Below are 23,295 nucleotides of genomic sequence, written 5' to 3'. Positions count from 1 at the left end.
AATATTCTGTTAATCAAAATATCCTCAAGTATAACAGGATATATTCCTGGCTCCTGTAAAGATATAAAGAAAAAAATATTTGTACATTATATTATAAATTCTAAGCAGCTTTGCATACAGATTGTACCTTGTTGACCCCATACACACAACATACTTGATATAATTTACTTACAATTCAAACATTTTTTAAGCTGTATAATCAAATTATGCTTTATGTTAGATACTTAATGGAGATATTACAAAGAATTCATCCATTTGAGTGCTTCATCTCAACACTTAAACAGTCACACTAAAAGCAGGGTTAATATAAATCCTTTCGTATTTTTTTAATCATCTTGAATTGTGGAGTATTATTGAATACAGTGATTATTTTGTGTGTGGTTGGCTTGTGTGCTGACTATCCCTCAGCAAGCCCCTGCTACGATTCATGGAGGTGTGAGGTCACTTATTAAAAGACTAATTGAAGACGGAGCAGCAAGTTCAGTGGTTTTCTATTCCACAGAGAAATTATCGACTTTCTTCAACTAATTATTAGATTAGCATAAATAATGTGCCGTTTGGGTACGCTGACTTCTTTTACTAAATTGTCACTCAGTAAAAATTAAAAGACAAATACATAGAGAGAAACACGGGGAATGAAAAGGACTGGGATACAAAGAAAATGACAGAGAGAAAAGTGGTAGGAAAGAACACAAATTAGCCTTAACCTTCAATCTTTGCCATGTAGTAATGAAGATGAATAACGGTGAACAAATGATAAGCACAGACCTAAATTGAATACGGCATCGAATAGGGACACACAGGCCAGTATCCTCACACACACACTCGCACAATCACACGCATGTACAACTACACAGTACACTTTCGCATCTGGGAATTTATTTTGCATCAGTCAAACCTTTAAACACAGGAAAATCTAACAATCAAGTCCTCCTGTTACATCCCATTTCTCCTATAAAGGACTCTCACGTAAGCATTTTAGGCTTCAGTGGTCTCACTTCTCATTCACTTTGATTGAGGTGACGTCATGTGTTGGCCAACTAAATTGTCGGGCTAGTCCGTCATCACAACAACGGCAACCAATCACATCGTGTAAACGCATAACAACAGGGCAAGCTCCGGTGTCTGGCTGTTTTTTTGACAACTAATATATGAACTACACAGACAGACACACACACGCGTTTATAACCTCTATATTTCATATCCAGATGTTACATCAGCTAATACAGGAGCCTGAACTGCTCCTATTGATGCACACGAAAACTTTTGCTGTATTTATCTCTATTACAACAACAAATGTGATTTTGGTATATCATGTCTTAGATTTTCTCCTTTTTAAAGGACAATAGCCAAATAAATATTTATAAGAAAACTACATTTCACATGCTTACAGCATTTGTTTGTGTCTTCACAGCACACTGCACCTCAAACTAGATTCACATCGTGTTGAATTTACCACAGATAGGCTTTACAAATCAGGAGAGAAAGACAGTCACGTTAGCTTTCGAATCGCAATTACAAGCAGTTGTGTAGGACATGCGATTTATTGTATCTTCCTATGCATACCAATTAGATTCAAATTGTCGGAAATTGTCGACACAGGCAGAAAACTACAGCAAAGCTACTAACAAAAGCAGTCTAAAGAACAACCAAAGAGGTGAGTTATTATGGTATTATGAAATGAGACAGTTATTTTCCATGCAGGTGGTTAGTAACTTAAATGTAGAGGCTTGGAATGTGCATCCACCTGTAAGCAGGCTGTTAAAAACATGTGTTTTAATGTCACATACAGACAATAGTTGTTTGTTTGTTTATTTTTTACCATGGTGTCCTATCAGAATAATACAACATTTGATCCAAAGAAATTGACATATAAAATTATGTGACAGTACAAAATTTGTCAGCTTAGTTGTTAATTCCCTGTTGGAAAACAGTGAAACTGAAGGCATGAACCATATGGATAAACATCTTAGACACAAACTGGAAAATCTGGTAGTATGCCCAAGTAACAGTTCAATCAGATTCCCTGGAAACATCACAGACCATGTAGATAACTAGATCTTGACTGATTTTTCCTGTTTGCCTCACCCCCATGCAAAAACACGAGACATCAATCATATCATCCTCGTCATTTGGCAGCTTATACAGTAAATGTCTTTCACGCTGGTGTCACATGCAAACTACATCACATTGGTTAAATGGGATTACAAATATACACGATAATAAATCAAGAAATAATGACAGATACAACCTTTCACAGATTACAAGAACATTATAGTTCTCATGAATCTAACCTCTTTGATATTTAACATTTAATTTTTGCGCTGTTTGCAAAACCTTTGAATGAACCACTTGGGTTTCCTCTAAACCAGAAAATCCTGTGTTTCTGTGTAGTCTCCTGGGAAAAATCTATAGTGAGTCTGAGAAAATATTCAGAAGTCAAAATGTAGCTTTCAGTTTGCCATTTACAGGCAAATACTCTCGCACCACCAGGCTTACTAAATCATAATCTCACCAGGGGGCTGAGGTACATATTAAATTCAAATGCCCGGATGCTACGGCTCTATTAGTGTGCTCTTAGTTAAATGACTGCTAATGGCACTTCTGCAGGGCAAGCTACCACCTGTTTGGGCAAGGGCTACACTTATTATCTCAGGGTAAACCATATTGAAGTCAATTACTGAGCTATGCTCCCACTCGCAAAAACGGAGTTACATCTATACGTGACTGCTGTTTCTGGCCCCTAATGACACTGAAGTACTCAGTCTGTTCTCGGTCTACATTTCCTGCAAACCTCCATCGTAAGGATTTATTGGAACACTGTTGACCATTTTATACCAGCGTTAGTGTCTTGTTACAATAAAAACTAATAAAACAACCAATTAAATCATAACACTGAATTTTTTTAAATAAAATTTTACTGTCTTAAAAAGCAAAAAATAAATTGCAGTGATTTCCAGCCGTGATGTTTATTTTCATACAGTGTTGATTAAAAGCAATTATGTAAAAGATGAGATTACACAAATTAAAGGTCATGGTCAGTTCTACTCAATCCCAGCTACTGTACCGTAACTATTCATAACATCATTTGTAACGCTTCTGGATTGGAATACTAAGTAGGGAGATTTCGTTTCTCAGTTTCTTTATTCTTATCATGCTTTTGTTTCAAGTCTTTTGCTGATTAAGATTAATTTGCAGATCATGGCACTCTATCAACCCTTGTGACACAAAGGCCAAAGATATAGACTAATTAAATACACCAGTGCAATTGATATTTCCCATGGATCAATGCGAGTGTGGGATCTGTTAATTAAATCCGTGATAATGTTTGCTCATCATAAACATTTCCCATGTTTGAGCACAGTGAGATAGGGAGATAATCTCTGCTGTCTGACAGATTAATTTTAGGGCTAACAGAAAATCCTTCTGATGAACGCCTTTTTAAATGGGAGGTTTTCCTTGAATGTTTAGTTTAAAAGACAAAGGTGTTCAAAAGAAATCTTTCCACCTTCTTTAGCTTACTGGCACAAAAATAAAAGACAACACTTCCACATAAGGTTGACTAATGTTATCTGAAGAGATGCAGCAATATCAGTCACCATAGCAACCAAGTAATCTAAATCCCTTGGCTAATGGAAGTAAACCCCTGACGGTCTCCCATAAGACCAGGTGGATTTTGTATTCTCTACCCTTACTTGTCTCCTGTGTGGTATACATCGGCATGGCATAGGTTATCACACAGTGGATTAAGAAGGCGTGTCAGAGTGTGTGCCAGAACCCCCAAGCCGCACTCAACTCATCTATTGATCCACGTACGAGGGAAAAAGTGAGAGACCGCCACACTTAGCAGTGTAACCGCAGGCAACAGCCCCCTGTCTGCCCTCTGTTCCCTGCAGTGGGACTGATTGCTTGTCTCAATCATCCTTTCACCCCCCCCTCCACAACCGCCACTTTCTCACCTCCACACACAAACACACAATCCCACACAACTTCACCATCTCTCTCTCTCTCTCTTTACCCTCATTCATTTTTCCACTTCTGTCTCCAATGTCTCAGCGACAGTCTCTCATGATTTGACGGCCTCTTGTTCTTCTTGTGAGGGCCATCAAAGTCTGCAGCCTTAACCCTGCCTGAAAGAGCTGGGACTGCATGGAAGGAAGCAATTAATTCTGCAGTGAGAAAACCCATTAATTAAGCAATGCTTCTGGCTATTTCACGAAGACCCTTCAGAAACAGTAGGGCCACTCGGAGAGGCATAAAAGATGCAGTGGCACACCAGGTTATTAATGGACCCCAGGGCTCCTGGCAAGGAACCACCATAGGATAATTCTCACTTTTTGTTTCTAGGCCTCATAACTACACCACACGCACTCAAAAGTGACAAAAACTGTTTTCTGGAAACATGTCTTGTCAGAATTTGCTGCCATAATCATATGTAAAGCCCACTACCAGAACAGTTTAAACATCTTGCTGAAGCACATCATGCTGTAGTTGATTTTTTTTTAAACTACCAAGAAACCAAAGGTTTATGGATGATCCAGGTGCAATGAGTTGAGAGACCAAAATGTATCAACAAACCATGGTTAATGGGCAATACACTAATAAGACTTAAATACAGTGTACAGAAATGTCATTAAAAGTCAGTGATAGTCACATGTGGCACGCACAGGGAAGGCCAGCAAGTACGTCAGAGTGATGGAGCCGTATTTTCTCTAAATGGGGGTAACAGGATAAACTCTAGTGTGAAGATGGGTCTGGGAAAATGAGTTTTGTGATATCTAATCGCTCACTAAATCATGCATGCGAACATTATCTACTTGTGTTGTCCACTATTCAGGGACATTTCGAAGCAAGGCACCCATTTCAGACTAAACAAGACCATGGTTCGGTGCGTTTGAAATGCTGATTCAACTCTAGGTCTCCCCTGAGCACAGGCCAGGCCTGCCTACGATTGCAATGATGAGGAAGCCTCGATGACAGCACGCCATCCGTGAAATTAAATCAACAACTCCCATATTGTAATTACATTTGGTTAAATGGGAAGGCAAAGTGTGGTTGTAATACAATTAACACGTAATTGTCATCCTGACCAGGTTGGTGCTGATCTATTTCCCCAAGGGATTCAATGAAATCCATCTCCCTGCCCTCCTCTGTACCATTTGTTTTGAAATGAATGATTTGCTGAGTACCAATGGGTCACAGGGCAGCTTCATTACCAAACCGGTGTAATGTAAGTGATCTAAATGCTTCTGTGATCAACTGGAAAAAAGATATATTTCGCAGAATTATGACACCGATTCTAAACTTAAGGAAGATGTTTTACAACAGCTGTACAAGTGTAACAGCTGGTCATACAAATATTGTCAAGAATAAACCTCAAGCATAGCTTCATGAAATTGATGCAAGACCATTTTAGACAGTTGGTCAGAATTGCGTACATTTTTAGAATCTATTTAGTTGCACAACATATGTTCCAGATTAATAAAATAAAATTAGCACTAAACTGTGTATTAATATTCAACAATCATTCATGGTTTGCATGTGGTATCGCTTACTTTACAGCATTTGGGGTCATCTGCACCCCTGTAATCCTATAGAAGCTATCACAAATAACCAGAAAGATGAACTACAGGCAGCTCGTTTAATTCATACTTTTAGACCAGCTTAGGTAAACAAGGTTTTTTTTTTTAATTATTTTGTTTTGTTTTCATAAACTCTATACTCTTATTAGCTATTAAAAATTTCCATTAGTTTCAGTTTGTGATTGCAAATGAAGTAGAGTGACATTGTGTGCACTGTCAGCTGTGAATATCTTACATCTTTCCCCATCTCTCTCTCTCTGGCTCGCTCTCTTCAAGGGTAAGAGAAATGTAAGATGGCCCTAGACTAATACTTTGAAAAAAAAAAAATAATAATAAAACGAAAACAAGCAACTTTTCTCAAGTCTGTGCCACTCACGACTTTTTCCAATTGCTCGCACTTTTATGTGCATCATTTTTGTGCATGCCACTGGTAAGTTAAGACTGCAGTGATCCTAAAACTGCACTGATACAGCTGTATGATGCATAATACGAGAGTTACTTCTATCATTTCTGGGCAAAAAAGTCAAAAGAGCATGAAATAACACCACAGAGCTCTGCAGATCGAAACAACCAAGGCTTATGTATATATTAAAGTCCAAAAAAATAATGTTGCAACTTAAGTTCTTTGTAAATATCTGATGTTATCCTGAGACAAAATCTGAGACTTAACCCTAGTTGTTTTTTGATAATCCAATCAAAAAAGCAAACATCATCAAAGTAAGCACAGGTTTAAACACAAATGCTGTCAATCACTGACAGGGAATCAAGTTGAAGCATGGTCTTCATTCTTCCTCCAGCCTACACTGCCCAAATCTGTGTCTTGAACTTGATATGCAGTAATCACATAATTACTTGATATCTTGACTGCAGCGGGAGGTTGTCTATAATCTATCTTTTCCCCTCTTTGAACTCATCTTTTTACTCGCTCTTATTTCATTCCTTGTCCCTACGCTGCTATTTTATTACTTTTCCATGCACCTTCAAGCTTGTTCTCCTCACACTTGACTGCTTGTCATGTTGGTGATGGTAAAATCTAGATGTATGTTACTGCAGTTCTCATGGTAACATGGCCTTGATAGCAGTGTTGGCTAAAGGCCTAAAATCTTACAATCTTAGATATGTCAAAAATGTGACACTTTTCTAAGTCAAAGAAAAATTGTAATGTCAGTGACAAGCACTTGACACTGCAAGGTAGAAGGGTAACGTGGCAAACACAAATAGGTGCTGACATTGCCGTTATAGTGAATAAACATTACAGTAAAATAATATTAATAATACAATACAATATTTACATTTTGATAGCATTTTATCCATTGTCTTCAGGCTGTTCAGGTTCTTTCTAAAGGTGTCAAATCCAATAAACCAAGAAAATTCAATGTTTGTCTTCCTCCCATGTGAATGCCAAATATATTTTGTTTACTGGATTAATTTAAGCACAGTGGGTTAAAATTGCATACTTTTAATCTTCTTCTGGTCATTGTATTCTCCTTAGTATTCTCTTGAATTCATATTTGATATGGATGGTCTATATAAATGAGTAATAACTGCAGCATGGGGGTTCCTTGTGAGTATGACAACTATGGCTAATTTGCATGATTTGGCTTTGAATAATGCCCACACAGAAGCCATAGGGGAGGAGAGCTGCGTGTTATAACTATGGTGCTGTCCTCATCAGTACGCCTGCTGTGTTGCTGATAAAGGTGTGAGCAAGAAGGAAAGACTGGGGATGCTGTGCTTCACTGCCACCACAGAATCCTCTGCTCTCAGCCTGATGTCTTTGATGTCACTCTGACACAAACCATATACAGCAGGATCTACTGGAGGGTCTACAGGTGCACTTCATGCTTCTTGCACCTCTATACCCCTGCTGTGAGAGGTAGGCCGGCAGCGCATGGGAAGAATCCAGTGTTGTTTTTTTATTGTAATGTGCAAGATTGGAGAATCTCTAGATACAGCAGAAGTATAGTTATTGGGAAAAATCCTGTAAAGCACAAAACATTTCAAATTTCCTCTTGACCGTTGCACAACCAAGATTTATCCGACCCCCTGTTCATTTCAAAGCCCAGTAGGGGTATTAAATCATTCCCAAATACATGGCCACTTATCTAAACAAGACATTTCATTGAGTTTTCTTTAATCTAGCTACAAAACCTTCTAAAACTATTTTTTTCTGTGCTAACACTCAATGCAATAGCCTCTTGGATGAAAGAAACCACATCAGTAAAACTGCACAAGAGCTTTGTTGGAAGACCAACAGCATGCACAGTGCAATTGAATTTGCACAAGAGCTGTGTAAGGGGACACATTGCACGCACAACAAACCCAGAATAAACTGTATGTGACATAAAAAGTGCTCAAGGCAATACAGTGAAAGGGAAAGGATTGGAAAAAGGAAACAGAGGTGGTGATTAAGTCGAAAATGCGCCTTCATGGATAAATAAACAGATTACTGTCCTCGAGAGTCTTGTTTCTGCTTTTGCCACTGGATGACAGAATGCACCGATGAACCAAAGACAGGAAGATCTCCTGTACTACAGCATGGTCAGATTGCATAATAGGCAAAAGTCTGGGCAGAGCAAGACAAGGGTTAGAGGAAAGAGGTTAGGGAGATAAAGAAGAACTGTGCTGCTCCCTGCTGGGCAGGGTCTGGCCAATTTTATTTCTTTCTATGTTGAATGTGCACGTTGTGAAGTCTTGATACCCAGTCGTGATGTCCAGAATTAGAAAAAGAAGACTTACTGCATTAAAAATGGTAGGATATAGAGCTATAAAACAGTTCTAAAGCTAATGCTTTTTCAGTCCCAATAGTAACCTTCATCCTTACAAAGCAACTTCATTAACTCGTAGGCGGGAATCTTTCCTGAATGATCACTGACGATTGTTTCCACAACAGACAGATGGAAAATTGTATTAACGTAACGTTGTTTTAACAGTTTGCTTCACTGTTCAACATAAACTTCAGGTGACCCAAGTGAGAATCCTTTTCTCTGCTTACATAAGCCGTAATACTTAGTACTTAGCCAATAGAGTAAGAAGCAAACACTGATGATGTGTCTGAGCGCCTGACTTAAAACATTGTCATTGCATTTCATTGTATTACATCATCCCGTTTAAAAAGAAATGACTTCGTAATCCTTTCTGTTTGTGTTAGACTGCTGCATGCCTTTGTGAATGTGTGTGTTTGTGTGTGCTTACGTAGTGCAATCTTGGCCAAGTGCAGACGGTTGACCCATGAGATCTTACTAAGGGGGTTAGGAGTGTTGAAGACCACCATGAAACTGACAGGACGCCCTGACCTGGTGGAGAAAACAAATGCACAAAAAAAAACACACAGACTCAGCTTCAGATGGATGCAGACATCATATGGCATCGAAAGGCATTATTAAGCAATAGCAGAAACACTTTTTGGGTATTATTTCTTTTATTTTTATTATATTTGTGCAATTTGGTGGCATTTGGGTGGAGTTTGCATGTTCCTGTCTAGCCTGCATGGGTTCTCTCCAAGTACTCTTGCTTTCTCCAACAGTCAAAGACATGCTGGTTAGGTTAATCAGTTGTTCTAAATTGACAGTAGGAGTGAATGATTGTCTGTTTCTCTGTTAGATCTGTGGCATACACCCTATTTAAGCTGTGGAGGCGTAGATATGTTCCATGCCCCACTGCAACCCTGACTTGGATAAAAAGATAAAAGAATGAATGGATGGATTTTGTCTGTGTTGTTGGGATCATTTTAAGTGGTATACAACAAAGTAGACCTGACATCACTGTGACATCAAAACAGAAGGCTACAAATTCAAATTCACATTAATGTGAAAGCATGAAGCTTAAACCAGAATGAGGAAAACAGGGGAAAAAACAGCATGCTTAACAGGTCTCATTTCACTGAACTGAAAATTGCATCAGTGTTACTGGTGCAGTAAAACAACTAAATAAACATATAAATGCAAAGGCGTTCTTGATCCCCAAAACAAAACAGCAGGGAGGATTCAACCAATGGAGCTCTAAAAGCAGAGGAATCACACTCTAACTGTTGCATGTAATCACTCCTTTCTGTGCGCTACCAAGCAGTAATGACCTTAACCAAACAAAACAAACTGCGGCCATGCATTAGTTTATAACTGGCTGAGAAATGCCAAAAAAAGGGGTTTAAAATGTGTTTAAATTGTGAACTAAACTAATCAAAAAGTCTGCTTTAACACATAATTAAAGTGACAAGCTGGTGAACTTGTTTTAGATTTACCTCTTTTTATTTATCTTTATTAATACATTGTATGCACTACAAGGCTGATACCTTTAAGGCACACGAAAGACAGCAAAAGCACATTTTTGACATATTCTCGAGATGTTCTATATAAAAGCAGAAAGCAGAACAATACGCTCAGAGAAACAGCACCAACAGAGCACCAAAAGAAATTTTTCATTTCATGGGACTTTAAGTTTAATACAACAAGATTTTTTATGTCATAACAGCTGCTTGCCTGCTTGTAGCTTTACAGCAGTTCAGTCCAGTAAGCTGGGGCTTTATAATTTCAGCCTGTACGTCAACATTCAGTTTGGCTTGTGATGATCACACAGCGTGGTCCCACTAAATCGCTTATAGGTAGCCTCCAGTGTTCAAAATGCCACTAATGCATGGGCTTCAATGGCACAACCAGCACAGGCTCTTTTGAAAGAAACTCAGAAACAGTGGGAGACCAGATAGTATAGGTGTGAAAGGAATAGAGGAACAAAATGACTGGTAGAACGAAGGATTATTATACTTGACATACTGAGAAATTTGGAAATACATGTTCATTTTAAATTAATATAATTTCAGTCAGCATGTAACAGCTTTCTTAGTTTTTCTTTAAAAAAAACAAGATTTTAATCTCTCAATCTAAAAGGAAGACAAGTTTATGAATACCATACTTAGCAGAAAATGATTCTGCTATTAGAGTGACAAGAAAAGTTTCTTTTAACTCTTTTCTAGCCTTAATGTGACAAAGATATTAGTAGATTTCTTACAAGGAGTGCAGACAGGGAATGAGTGATTTGGGCATTTCTTTATCCTCAAAATACACAATATGCTGGCAAACCATAAGACAAACTTAGTCATTAATTAATGAAGGTGCTCAAAAGTTGAATAAATGGAAAGGGAATAATTTACCAGAGGAAACAAATGCCCTGAACAACACTAGCTACTCTGTTTATGTGTAGTTTCATTATGAACTCATAACTTGAAGTTAAACAAAGCTGAAAAATGACCTACATCCTTATATCCCATTAATATAGTTTGCTTATGGCCTTTATACAAATTTGCATTTTGCCTCCAATGCTTTATGGTAATATTGGTTATCAGTATCTACATGTATTTACAGGTTGTTTCTTCAAGGTAGGCAGCACGTAGAATTAGAAAGGTTATTTCGTAAAGTCCTTTTAAAATTACATGAGTTTAAAATAGGTATGATATGAAAGGGGAAAAAATGCTAACTTTTAAATTGGATAAAAATTCAAAAAAGTAAAAAACAAAACAATTAAAACAACAGTGCAGACAGTAACCAACAACTGAAAATGTTCAAGATTCTCCCATATTTTCTGAATATGTGCATATTTTCAGATTTAGGAAACAAACTGACAAGTGAGCAACAGAAAACAGAAAATTATTCGTGATAAATAGCACAAAGGAGTTACTACAATTTGAATTCAGAACAATCTGAATTTTATCAATGCAAACTGCAGTGAAAACATGTGAAGACAAAATATTTTACTTGCACTGACTCCTCCCTAACGCACAGCCAACCACCCTAAATTTGCCAGCTGTTAACACTGTCAATAGCCTTAAAGCCAGCTGGTGTTGTGTCTCCTTTATCCCCTCTGGTCAATTTCTTTTTCTCTGTAGTCCTGGGTTGCAAACAAAAAAACATGTGCGGTGAACAAATAAACGTCAGTCAAATTGTTATGGGCTGAGCCTTCCTGGCTGCTTGAGCTTAAAGCACTCAAATGCTTTATATACTATGCATGGTTGCCATGCGCTTGAGCACCATTGTGCTATATCAGATAGAAATTTTACCTTTCACTAACGTCTGGGATCACACAAACACATGTGTGCTGACTCAGCAGTAAACAGTAAATGATAAAAGTTGAGGGTAATTGTTTGAAAGCAATAGTCTAACTGCATTATACTGCAGTCTATATTAAACTGTTAGCTAGTGCCTGAATGTTGTTACATAAAAAAAAACAAAACAATTTGGTGCATTAAAATTCACCTGAACGCAGGAAATCTCAACAGGTCTCGACACCCCAAGATTCTCAGCTTAATGTGTTCCTTCCTGGTGCTGAAACAAGACCTATGCCTGTGACACTGAGCGTGTCTTATGTAAAAGCTTTAAGCGGGTTTTCCCACCCAATAGAAAACACTCCAAGTGATTACCAAACCAGGTATCAAAATGGGTCGTGAAATGCAAGGTCTCTCCCAGAGCAAAATGTTTTAAAGTAGATTTTCTGTTTGAATGCCATTACTTAAAGGTTGTGTAAAGTGCTAGAAACACAAAACTCATCCCCAGGTAATAGACGCCTGTCTAAACACTTAGTCTCTTCAAGCATCCCCTTTAGTCAGGCTTTTTGTCAGCTTGAGACCACTAGTCATGCATGTGTTGATTTTTCACTCTCTTTTCAGTCAAATACAATAACCTCTAAATTCCTAGCAGTCTAAAACAAGACTGGCAAAGACTGCCCCGAGTTAACAATGACTCATTGTTAGTCAGTGTCTAACTACAGACAGACGGTGGTGTGGTGTCTGGCTTTATTGGAAGTGCAAGTAAATTGTCTTGCCAAGGATGGGACATCTTTTTAGAGCGCTAAGCAACTTTCCAAAATAATGCTTTACCTTCAGTCACCTGTACAGCTATTCTGCAGTGATTCTGAGGCAATGAAAGGAAAAAAAAAGTGCAAGGGAATGCAGAAAAAGGGGTGAGGAGGGGCTAGGGTCTCAGGCACACATAAGAAAGACAATTTCACACTCAGGAATCATTAGAAGGCAATTGAGTGGAGAGCAGTGCGTAGTCGGATATTATGCTTCTGTCATACCTGCCACTGCCCGCCACAAATTAATTTTAATTTCATAGAGGAAGGATGAAAACGTCAGAGAGAGACACACACGTATAGTGAGAGAGAGAGATTGAAGACAGGAACAGAATAAAGTAACTAAGATCTCAAACTTCCTTGACATGTTGAAAAAGTGGACCTTTCACAAAGAGGTGTAATTCATACAATTTGCTGCTTAAATATAGGAAAGGCAATTTGCCCAAGACAGAAGGGTAGACAGGGTGTGATGAGAATACAACTACTCTCTTGGCTACATTCCTTAGGTAACACTTCATGCCCACACGGCATCAAACATGCTAAACTGAGCGCAGTCTCCATTCCTCCCTCCTGCCCTCTGATTGACAGCCGCAGTGCAGGTGTGGTGCATTGCCAGAATGGAGAACTAGACTCGGGCATGCTGGCAGAGGCGAGATGAGAAAGGCTGAGAGGTAAAGAGAGAAAAGGGAAGGGGAGGGAAACAGAGAGAGGGCAAAGCGGGGCAAGGGAGCGGAGAGAGGCGCTCGCCCAATGGATTTATGGGAGCAGGTCAGTGCCGAAGCACACGTGTGATACTAATGCACAAGGACGGGACAGATGTAGGATTGAGTGCTGAGTGGCAGCCTGTCATGCACCCATCCTTCAGTTCACCCCGTCCTCCAGAGAATCAAAGAGAAAGTTTGTTCTGCAAAAAGTGAGATAACTAAGGGAAGCATTCAGATGTAGTTCTGGTATGACTTGATGGAACTTCAGGAGAGATACACTTAAAGTGCGTCAGGATCGAATCTGATTTATAGAGGCGTTTCATGATAATGTGCAAAATCATGTTTGGCTTTTGGTGATGCAGGTTGCAACTTCCAGAGCGCCTAAAATCTGAATGAATGCTCAAACCGCCACAGCAGCAGTCGTGATACTTAAATGTTTGTGAATCCAGTACCAGCACAGCCCTCCTGCAGATGACACAATAAAAACAGACACGGACAGCATACACTGTGGTTTTATCTGCGATACTGTTGATCGCAAGTAAATATCTGCTTGTCGGTATTAATACAAGTCTCAAGTCAGCCTGCAATCCTTGTAGTGGAAATCTCTCTGCTACACAAAAGAATTATACTTAGAGGACATGGTTAAAATTAATTTAATTTCATCTTAATTGGTTGCCTCGGTGTTTACAGTTAAAGTAGTTAACAGGGTGAGGTGACCTTATTATATGATTTATTCCACAGCTTAAGGCTACATTTAAAATAAGCAGTGTTTGATGTGAAGTGGGTTTTTTCCCCCACTTTCTCTAGCTATATGGAATTATTCATTTAAAGATTTCTGTGAGCTTGGCAGAGTTGTTGTTAGTACAAGTTATTTTTCTTTGCATTATGAAAAGTTAATGTTAACTCACAAGAATCATATCTTTATAACTATGAAGGGGAGAACAGACAGCTGAGTGGGCCGTCCACTATCTCATTGATGTTACTGTCAGGCGCTGGAGATATAAATAAAGGTTTAGAGCAACATTTGACATCTAAATTGAGTGGTATCTAGTAATTAAAATTCATGGTGTAAAGGTTAGAAGCATTTATACAAAAAAAAATCAATACATAACAAAAAGCTATTTATGAATATGTTCTTGTGGAAACAGGTTCAGATAATATAAGATACCTCTTCAGTTAATGAGAGCATACTCCTCCAGCAGCCCTGACTGCTCGAGCAGTGAGTAAAATGTTTCCACTTAAAGCTGACCATGGAAAACGTGTCTTAGGTGCCCCTCAGCTCCAGCCCCACTACAAACGATAACTAGCACATAGTAGAGAACGGTGGTTATTCTTTGCCACATACTTGTGCGAATGTGGGTACTGTACATGTGGGAATAAGAAGGGAGAAAAAGAAACAAAAGAGCAACCTGTCCCTGGATAAAAGTGGCTATAAATAGAAGAACAGCGCAGGTAGGTGCAAAGGTGGAGTGCCTTTCACATAAGTATGTATTCACATGTATGTTACAGATGTTATACTAACACTGCCATCTTCAGAAATTTGGGACAAGTGTCTCCCGCTGCCCTGGATGCTTTCCAGTACTTAGGCCGGTGGCCAGGATCCTCACTCTGTTGTGTGCTTTTACTCATCAGCCTGATGATTTGCCTCACCTGCCAACCTCAGTATATATATGTCTCATTGTTCCAGATAACTAAATGGTAACTAAATCACAGAAGTGCCGACACAAGATCCCTTCTCTTCAGTCCAGCTGTGCTTAATTAAAAGAGTCATCCTGTTATTTAGTTACTCCGCTGCCCTTCCCTGCAAACAATTCAGTTAGTTTGCTGCCTGTTCAAGCGGCAGATTTGCTTGTCGTTAATTATCAATTTCTACTAAAAGAGTAATGTAAAGTTCAATTCTATTTTAGTCCCCTTTTATTTGTGTGACAGACAACATCTGAGAGTTGGACAAAGCATGAATAACTTTAATCTAAAGCTAAAAAAGTAGTCCAAGTAAGAAACCTTTTCCTGAAACTAGGGCTTCCGGTACTAATATCAAGTCATGCCTTCTGTATGTTTCTTGTTAGACACGTGGAACAATCAAAGAAAAACCTCTGTTGTCCAGATGCAAAGATAAGACTTTCAGTCAGAATGCACTAGAAATCAGTCATCTGACTGCGAGCTGAAGTACTGCCACCTGCCTTGCAGGCATTCGGCACATAAAAGCTTCCGTTAAATAAAAAAAGGAAGAAAAAAATGTTTCTCTGCTACTGCTCTTTTGTGTATGCTGTTCTGGTGGTGTAAGTGGATGAAGCAACAAACACATTTGGTTAAACTATGAAATTTGAACTCTGTATCTATCGCTTGCCAGTATGGTCCATGAATCTATGCCTGTGGTTGCTCCTGCAGACGCAGTAAAAGAGGATGTTAATGAACTGCTGTCACACGTAGGCTGGTGCCTTTGAGGCAGCAGTCGGGATTCTCTCCACGTACTCGTCTGTTTGCAGTGTGGAGGCTGTGATGTGCTGCCTGACTGCAGAGAGTCGCTTGCGGCCAGACAGGAGGGGACCAACTCAGTACAGGGGGTCCCTGCTGCGGTCCCACTCTCTCACCAGCAGAGCAAAGGCTTAGCTCTGCGTGCGAGAGTGTGTATCTATGTTTCTGCCCCATAATGTGTGTGCCTCATCGTGTGAAATACATGCTTGCTCTTTTTGCAGTTGCATTTGTCAGTGGGAAGTATATGTGAATACATGTAACATACAGGTGCTGGAAGCAGTGTGATGCTTATGAATCATACTAGTCACAAAATGGAAAAAAGACAGTTAGGAAGGAGCTGTGTGTGTGTGTGTGAGTGTGCGTGTGTGTGTGTGTGTGTGTGTGTGTGTGTGCGTGTGTGTGTGTGCATTTCTAAGAAACACAGACTGTGAACCAGAAATTGTGAACCATATTAGTCACAAAACAAAAAAGGACAGTCAGGAAAAAAACAATGTGTGCGCGTGTGTGTGCGCATGTGTGTTTGAGAGAAATAGAGCCAGTCTGTCCACTGCTCTCCCCTACAATCTGCTGCTATTGCACCCTGGGTAGTGTCAGAATGGCTCGGGTACCCGCTGTGCCACCTGTCACCCCAGCCCCGAGGCTCACTGCCGGTCCAGCCACCCAGCACTGAGGCCCAGCCTCAATTAGATTGCTATCACACAACCAGAATTGGCTCTTTTTCCCTACAGGAGATTTCTCTCTTTCAGCTGACATTGTTATCTTTTACGTCACCACAAAAACTCCAAGTATGATTTCAACACGAGTCTTGCTCTACAGTATTGAATTTTTAAGTACAAATATACAGCTTGGACATATGTCGGGGTGGGGAATCTCCTTGTCAGTTCAGTTGCTAATGACATTATCACAGGAACTCAGCAAATAGGGTACCCCTTAAAGGGGAATTCGGGGACTCTCTTGTAAGCGTGGCATCTGGCTCCACCAAACATCTGAGTAAGCAGATTGGCCCTGCAGGCCTGGTGTGACAGCCGATGAGGAAGCTAGGAGATGTGGGAGAAGTGATCTGCACAGCTCCGCTGCTCAAGCTGTCATTTTAGCTTGGTTTGGCACAGTTAGATTCTCTCTGGCTCTGAAGCATTAGGCCCACTCTTCTGACTGCCGCTGCCCTGCCGGCACCAAGCCAAATCTTTCATGGGGGAGGTCGCTCATCACTCTCACTCTTTCTTTCTTCCTCTCCTCCCCCTGCTTAGTATGTCTCAGCAGGGCTCTGGCTTCTTTATCGCAATCTTTCTCTTTTTGTCTTCCCTTGCCTCTTTCTTATCCTATTCCCAGCAGAAGCCACGAAATGGAATCCATTATAATCTGCCATTATTTGCTATTTTCCAGTTCTTGTTCCAGCACTCTAAGCTACTCATATGCTCTCTCCTTGCCGTCTTTGTTGGTCTCTAAGTAGGTGTTCAGTCATTCATTAGTCAATCCACCCACCAGGATGCACCTCAACATGTAACACTAGCACTTCTGTGCAAGGTAACCTTCTGTGCATTGTATGCAGCTTTGTATTTTAACCTAAGACAATAAAAAAAATCAAATGTTTTTTTGTTTTTGGACTATTGAAGAAAACATGCCTGAAAGTTCATAGTATTGCATTTTACAAATTTTCTGTGACTTAATAAAACTAAATAAAAGAACTATAAGACTACAACATTTATATTAGGAAATCCAATTATAGGACCGAATATCTTGCATTTCAAGACACTATAAACACACTGTAAATGTAGAAAGATATTACCGGGCAATTCATCAAAATTACACATTAGGGGCCGAGAGTTAAGTAAAGGCCAAAGCAAAAAACGTTTCTCATTATACGCTCGAAAAAGAAAATTTTGTGGAGACAATTCATTATTCAATCCAAGCACTGAATAAAATGAATTATTTGAGTTGGGTAATTACGCAGTCACGACAGAACAAACTGTTCCCACCTCTGATTTGCAAAAGGTCAAGGTGCCTGTTGGCCCACGGTTCTAAGAGCATGTATGTCACCACAATTCCTGTTGCTTTTACCCATTCCTATTTTTCTTCCAGTATTTTCTGCCTCTGTCACATTAACAAATATAAAAATATATGAATTTAGGCATTTAAAAAAATACCATAAATAAAAAGTCAATGTTAAAAAAAATAAATGCCAAAAACATTTGTTTCAACATTTACTCGTGACCATTTGCTGCAAATATAAATGAATTCAAGTGTTCCTGAGATGCTGTGTTCTTGAAACAGGAGATTAACCTCTGAATTCTAAAATCTAATCAAATGAGTCCAAGTGAATTTTTGTGCCAAAGCTGTAAATGTTTCCTCAAGGCACTTAAGAAATGTTGTGAGATGTATCAACATATGCACAAATGTACCCAAAAACAGAAAGCTTCCAGCCACAGCTTTTGCCAGCTGGAACTGTAACTGACTGTATATAAAAGATGGATGTACCCACTGTGAAATCAGCGACCGGTTTGTGGACAGCCATTAGAAAAGCCCTAGAGCAGTAATCAGCTTATGCTAGTAATGGAATGGAATGGCTGTAACACAACTCTAAAAAGTTGTGAGCAAAAGGCTGGAAAAGTAAATGGTACTAAAAAGAAACAGCTGGAGGAACATTTTGCAACTAATTAAGCTAATTGGCAACAGGTCAGCAATGTGACTGGGTATAAAAAAAGAGCCTCAAAGAGGCAAAAAACTGCCCTGTCAGAATAAAATTTCCCAGTGCAAAGACTTTGAATTTCTTATCATCATAATAATACATAATATCAACACAAAATGGAGAGTGACTGGAGAAATCTCTGTGTGCAAGGGACAAGGTCAAAACTCAGTATTGGATGCTCATAACCTTTGGGCCCTTGGACAGCACTGCATTAAAATAGACTTGACTTTGTCGTGTCAATCACTGCATGGACTCATTTCCAGAAATCAGCGTCTGTAAACACAGATTGCAATGCCATCCACACATGTAAGGTAAAGCTATACCATGCAAAGAAGAAGCCATATGTGACCGTGATCCAGAAACGCTGCTGTCTTCTCTGAGCCAAGACTCGTTTAAATTGAAAGAGGCAAAGTGGAAAACGGAAAACTGTAAATTCTTTTTTTGAAAAAATGTAAGCCATGTTCTTCAGACTAAAGAGAAGAAAGACCACCCAGCTTGTTATCAGAGCAAAATAACAAATCCTGACTGTATGGACTTGTGCATACGGAAATGGCACCATTAATACAGAAAGGTGTATATATAGAGTTTTTAGACCAACCTTGAATATTTCAGTAAGACAATACTGTCCCGCATACTACACCTATTACAACAACAAGGCTTAGGAATGAAAGAGTCTGAGTCCTGAACTGACCTTTCTGCAGTCCAGACTTTGACAAATAAAAACATTTGATAACACGGAACAGAAAAAAAACAAAGAGCAAAGAAAACCAAGGAGCAGCTAGAATCCTATATCCGACAATAAGGGGACAACATTATTCTCCCACAAATCAAGCAACTGGTCTCCTCAGTTTCCAGATGTTTCTGGAACGTTTTTTGAATTTTTCTGCCATTTTTTATCTTTTAGATTTTTGTCAGTTTAAAACACAATATCTGTAACTTATTACATTCTGTATTGATTTGCAAGTTACACAACGTTCCAACATTTTTTTTAAATTGTGGTTGTAGATTTTTGTGTTTTTAAGCACCACTTTTCTCACTCTCACAACAGAGACAAAATAGCACTCACCAAGTGCCAAAAACCAAATAAGTCACAACTTTAAGCCTTTATATAATTTAAATGGTTGAAATATATGTTGTATGCCAGTTATATAAAAAAATAAGTAAATCATAAAGACCAAAAACATCTTTTCAATTAGATTTTAAACATGTTTATTTCTACTAAAATGTTGGAATTTTTAAATGACTGAAGCTCAAGTGTCCAATTGAGGAACTGCAGTTTTTTTGCGTTGCGCATGGGCTTCATCTATCAGCCTCGGCGGCTGCTTGGCATGGAAAAGTAAAAATGTTGCAAAGCATAGGGAGCATGGATTCTAGCCGAGCATAAGCCTAATTCTCCACGGTGATAGAACATGCACAGTAATATAATAACTAATTAATATACTCATTGGTTATAAAACGCTCATCACTGGGTGTTATCGTTTAGTGGTTTATGTGACTGCCAGGTTGTGTCAGTGTTTGGTAATTTCATCATTTGAACATTTAAACCATTTACCAAAAAACACTTTTGAACTACTGTTAATGGTGTTTTGTTTTGTTTTTACTCTTCATGTCATATACACTTAAACAGTACATTTTACTTGGATCCACATTTGTATGTGAAATACTACTCACTTGTCTGGCCTGCCAGGCACCTGCAGGCGTAAGCGACATTTGTTAGCACTCTGGATCTGTTCTTCTTTGATGCGGATAAGCCTCTGCAGAGCCAGACACCAGTCCTGGGCCACAGTGGTGTTGAGGTTCTTTGACAGAAAAACACACAGTTAAAAATTGTTTCTCAGTTCTAGCGTACACTAGGTCATCTAGCACAGACCCAAGTGCACCGAGCACAGGTGTATACTATAGATGTACTTGATACTGTTGCACACAAACTGAGAAACTGCCACACATCCATTTGAGAAAAAAAAACTGCAGTAGGTGATTTGAGGCAATGTGCTTCAAATAACATATTGAACAAGCATTTTTATCTTATCAAGCGAAATTCTGAATTGACTTCAGTACCAGTATCCATTTTACAGTAAAACATAGACCCTCAAGTCAAACAGAATCAAATCTATTTTCTGAAGTCAATGAGCTGTGCAGAGATATTCTGTCTATTTGTTCAGCGGACAATATTAGAACTCTGTGGAAAGTGAATGTCATTTAGTGCAAGGCGAATATCACTCTTCCTGAGGACATTATGCACATTAAGTGCAGGGAGGCAAAGGTGCCACCATTAGCCTGAGAGGTTCTTTGGTGATTGCTGGAGTATACCTCCCCGGAGGTGTTACTGTATGCAGTGTATGGCACTGTTAATGTGACAGTGCTGCACTACTGTGCCCTGATTTAAACTCTGCAGGAGGGGTACTGACAGCTTCTTTTGCAACATAACAAATCTGACACTCCTTTAATATATGAGAGGTGCATCTCATTCTCACAGTTGTGCTACTATTGATAATTAGACGAATTTGAAACCAGTGATCCGAGAAGCATATTATACATCTCATTGTTCATACTTAAAACATCTTGAAGCCTTTTGCAATATCTTTTACAGGAACAGAAACAGACTCCCCAAACGGTCTTTTCACTATCCAAATGTGATCACTGAGTTTACACTGAGTTCAGAGATTTAATTTAACTGAGCATACTTCATTGTTGTCTTTGCTACCTCTGTGAATCTTCAGTGTGTTCTCAAGGCTTAGAAGGTATTGTCAGTTTACAGAACACATTCCATACTTCAACCATTTCCATTCCATGCCTTGAGATAACGCATTTATGAATAATTTGTGATGCTGAAAGCGGTTTCTGAGAGGAGAACAGCATGCCTCAAGGTCAGTGCAAATTTTTTTCTTCTTTTTCTATAGTTGACAATTAAGTTCTCTAAGCAAACTCTGAGAGATTTAGCCTTTGCAGCCATATGACAAACGACACACTGTGACTTTTGTGGTTTGGCCCGTAGAGTCAGCTGGACTGACAAAGCCAATGTCCAGTGCCTTGTCTTTCAGCTAATTTTGCTGTACTACAAATGTTCTGGGATACACACTTCCCTGTGAGACACTCCGGGAACAGCAAAAGTCGCATAAAGAGACAAGTACCTGATATGTCCCTTCCAATGTACCCACGAGCAGAGTGACCTCTTCCACAACAGAAAGGTCATGTTGTAGCTCTTGTAGCTCCTGGTAAAGCCGTGGAGGGCCTAGGATTGCTCTACCTAAGAGACAACACACAAAGTTGGAGAGTTTATGAAATGACCACCTCTACTGTTATTTTTTTTTTTTTTTTTTTTTTTTTTTTTTTTAAATGACATCAGAAACAGCAGTATGCGACATTACGTGATGGCAGAGCTTCAGTTCATCCTTTGTCATTTTTTTTTTTTTTTTTTTTTTTTTTTAATAAATAGGACAGGGGGAATGAATGAGAGAGAGAGGGGGAGAGAGAGAAAGAAAACCAAAGGGGAGAAGAGACGGTGAGAAGGGGGGGGAAGAGAGAGAAAAAAAAAAAAAAAAAACTCCTGGGTCACCTGTATGGAGAAAAAAAAACAAAAAAAAAACAAACAAACAAAAACAAACAGAGGAGACAGCAAACAACAAAGAGCAACATAATAATAGAGAAAACAAAGCACCATCACAATAAACTAGCTAGTCATAGATATCAGTATTTACTAAGTAATAAACGATATTGTGCAGCACGCAAGATAGACAGCGCACAGTGTGCTTTGAGGCAGCAGCCAAGAAAGCTTTAGTCCGCGTCTGTGAATACCCATGTGTGTACACCTGTGTGGATCAGCATGCTTGCATTCCAAAGGTTTCTCCATGTAATGATCTGCTAGGGAGTGTGGGGGGGGCCACAGCCCCGTCCTCCAGGGTGTGAAGCGGGTATGGAGGAGATCAAAACTCCAGACATCCAGAGGCCCCCAGAACACAAGAGACCATGGAAGACCAACAGAGGGGCAGCCGCGCCACTGTCCCAGTAAGAGCTGAGGAGAGTCCCAGATGAGGGCTCACTCAGCAGCCGCGGAGCAGAAGTCAGGGGGAGTTGCAGTGACGCACCCGTGAGCTCCGCCGGCCCCCAGCTGCGCCTGAGTGACCGAGCCCTAGGCCGAGAGGCCGGGGGCACCCCACCTCCAAAGGGGCCCGAGCGAGCCCCAGGCCCCAGGCCCCGACAAGCGGCCGCCAAGGAGTGAGCCGGTGTGCACCCGGACGCCCACCCCCAGACACAAAGAACCACCAACACACCGACACCTGAGGGAGTCCGCCACCGGCAGGGGAAGTGGTGGTGGGTGGAGATAGGCCTCCAAACCTTGGAGGGCCTGAGGTGTCCCCAGAGAGGTGGCGTCTGATACCCAACCTGACATATAGACACAGACATACAGGCACACACAGACACAAACATCCATTCCCACCCTCATGCTCTCATATGCACTCACTCCACACTCAACCAACGTGGAGACAGACATAAAGAGACGCTGTACACACAATCACACTCCCCAAGCGTACTCTACAAACCGGGTCTAGGTACCCTTGCCCCTGGAGGGGGGAATTGCACCCAGACCCAGGTGGTGTTACCCTTTTCCCTGCGGTGGGGAGAGGCAGACCACCCCGACTCCGCAGCAGCAGGGAGGCCCCACACCCCAGACCGCAGTCGGACGGCCAACTCCTCCTACTAGCCCTCCCGCTCCAGCAGGCCGCAGAGAATGGGGGTGGGAGAAGACTCCAAACCTCTACTGTTATTTAAAGAATAAGACGTTGTTCAACAACTGCTAGTAATGAGGGAATATATTACATATGTTACTGTTACAAAAATAAATGTGGATAATAATGAAGAGACTTTTCAGGTTTGAGAAGCTGTAACAAGTGGACAGTTTACAGCAGCAGTCCCCAACCTCCGGGCCTCGGACCGGTACCGGTATCACTCGTTAATTGAGTGATAAAAAATAAATTGATTCAATCCCACTTCAGTTTATATTATAAAT

At 40.0% G+C, this 23,295-nt stretch overlaps 1 protein-coding gene across 3 annotated transcripts in view; it reads right to left on the bottom strand.

Annotated features, from left to right (window-relative positions):
- arhgef10la (Rho guanine nucleotide exchange factor (GEF) 10-like a) overlaps nucleotides 1-23,295 on the bottom strand; it is a 125,031-nt gene that overhangs the window by 53,032 nt on the left and 48,704 nt on the right. For all 3 annotated transcript variants that reach the window (XM_080890589.1, XM_080890587.1, XM_080890588.1), the window contains 3 exons: nucleotides 21,419-21,534; nucleotides 19,959-20,086; nucleotides 8,778-8,878 (listed from right to left, as the gene is read on the bottom strand). In XM_080890589.1, the coding sequence (XP_080746715.1) occupies nucleotides 8,778-8,878; nucleotides 19,959-20,086; nucleotides 21,419-21,534 (345 nt within the window). The remainder of the gene's footprint in view (nucleotides 1-8,777; nucleotides 8,879-19,958; nucleotides 20,087-21,418; nucleotides 21,535-23,295) is intronic.

This window comes from Rhamphochromis sp. 'chilingali' (assembly GCF_963969265.1).
Source record: "Rhamphochromis sp. 'chilingali' genome assembly, chromosome: 9".
Taxonomy (NCBI): Eukaryota; Metazoa; Chordata; class Actinopteri; order Cichliformes; family Cichlidae; genus Rhamphochromis; species Rhamphochromis sp. 'chilingali'.
Note: the sequence above shows the minus strand (reverse complement) of the source record. Positions and strands in the feature narration are given on the sequence as shown.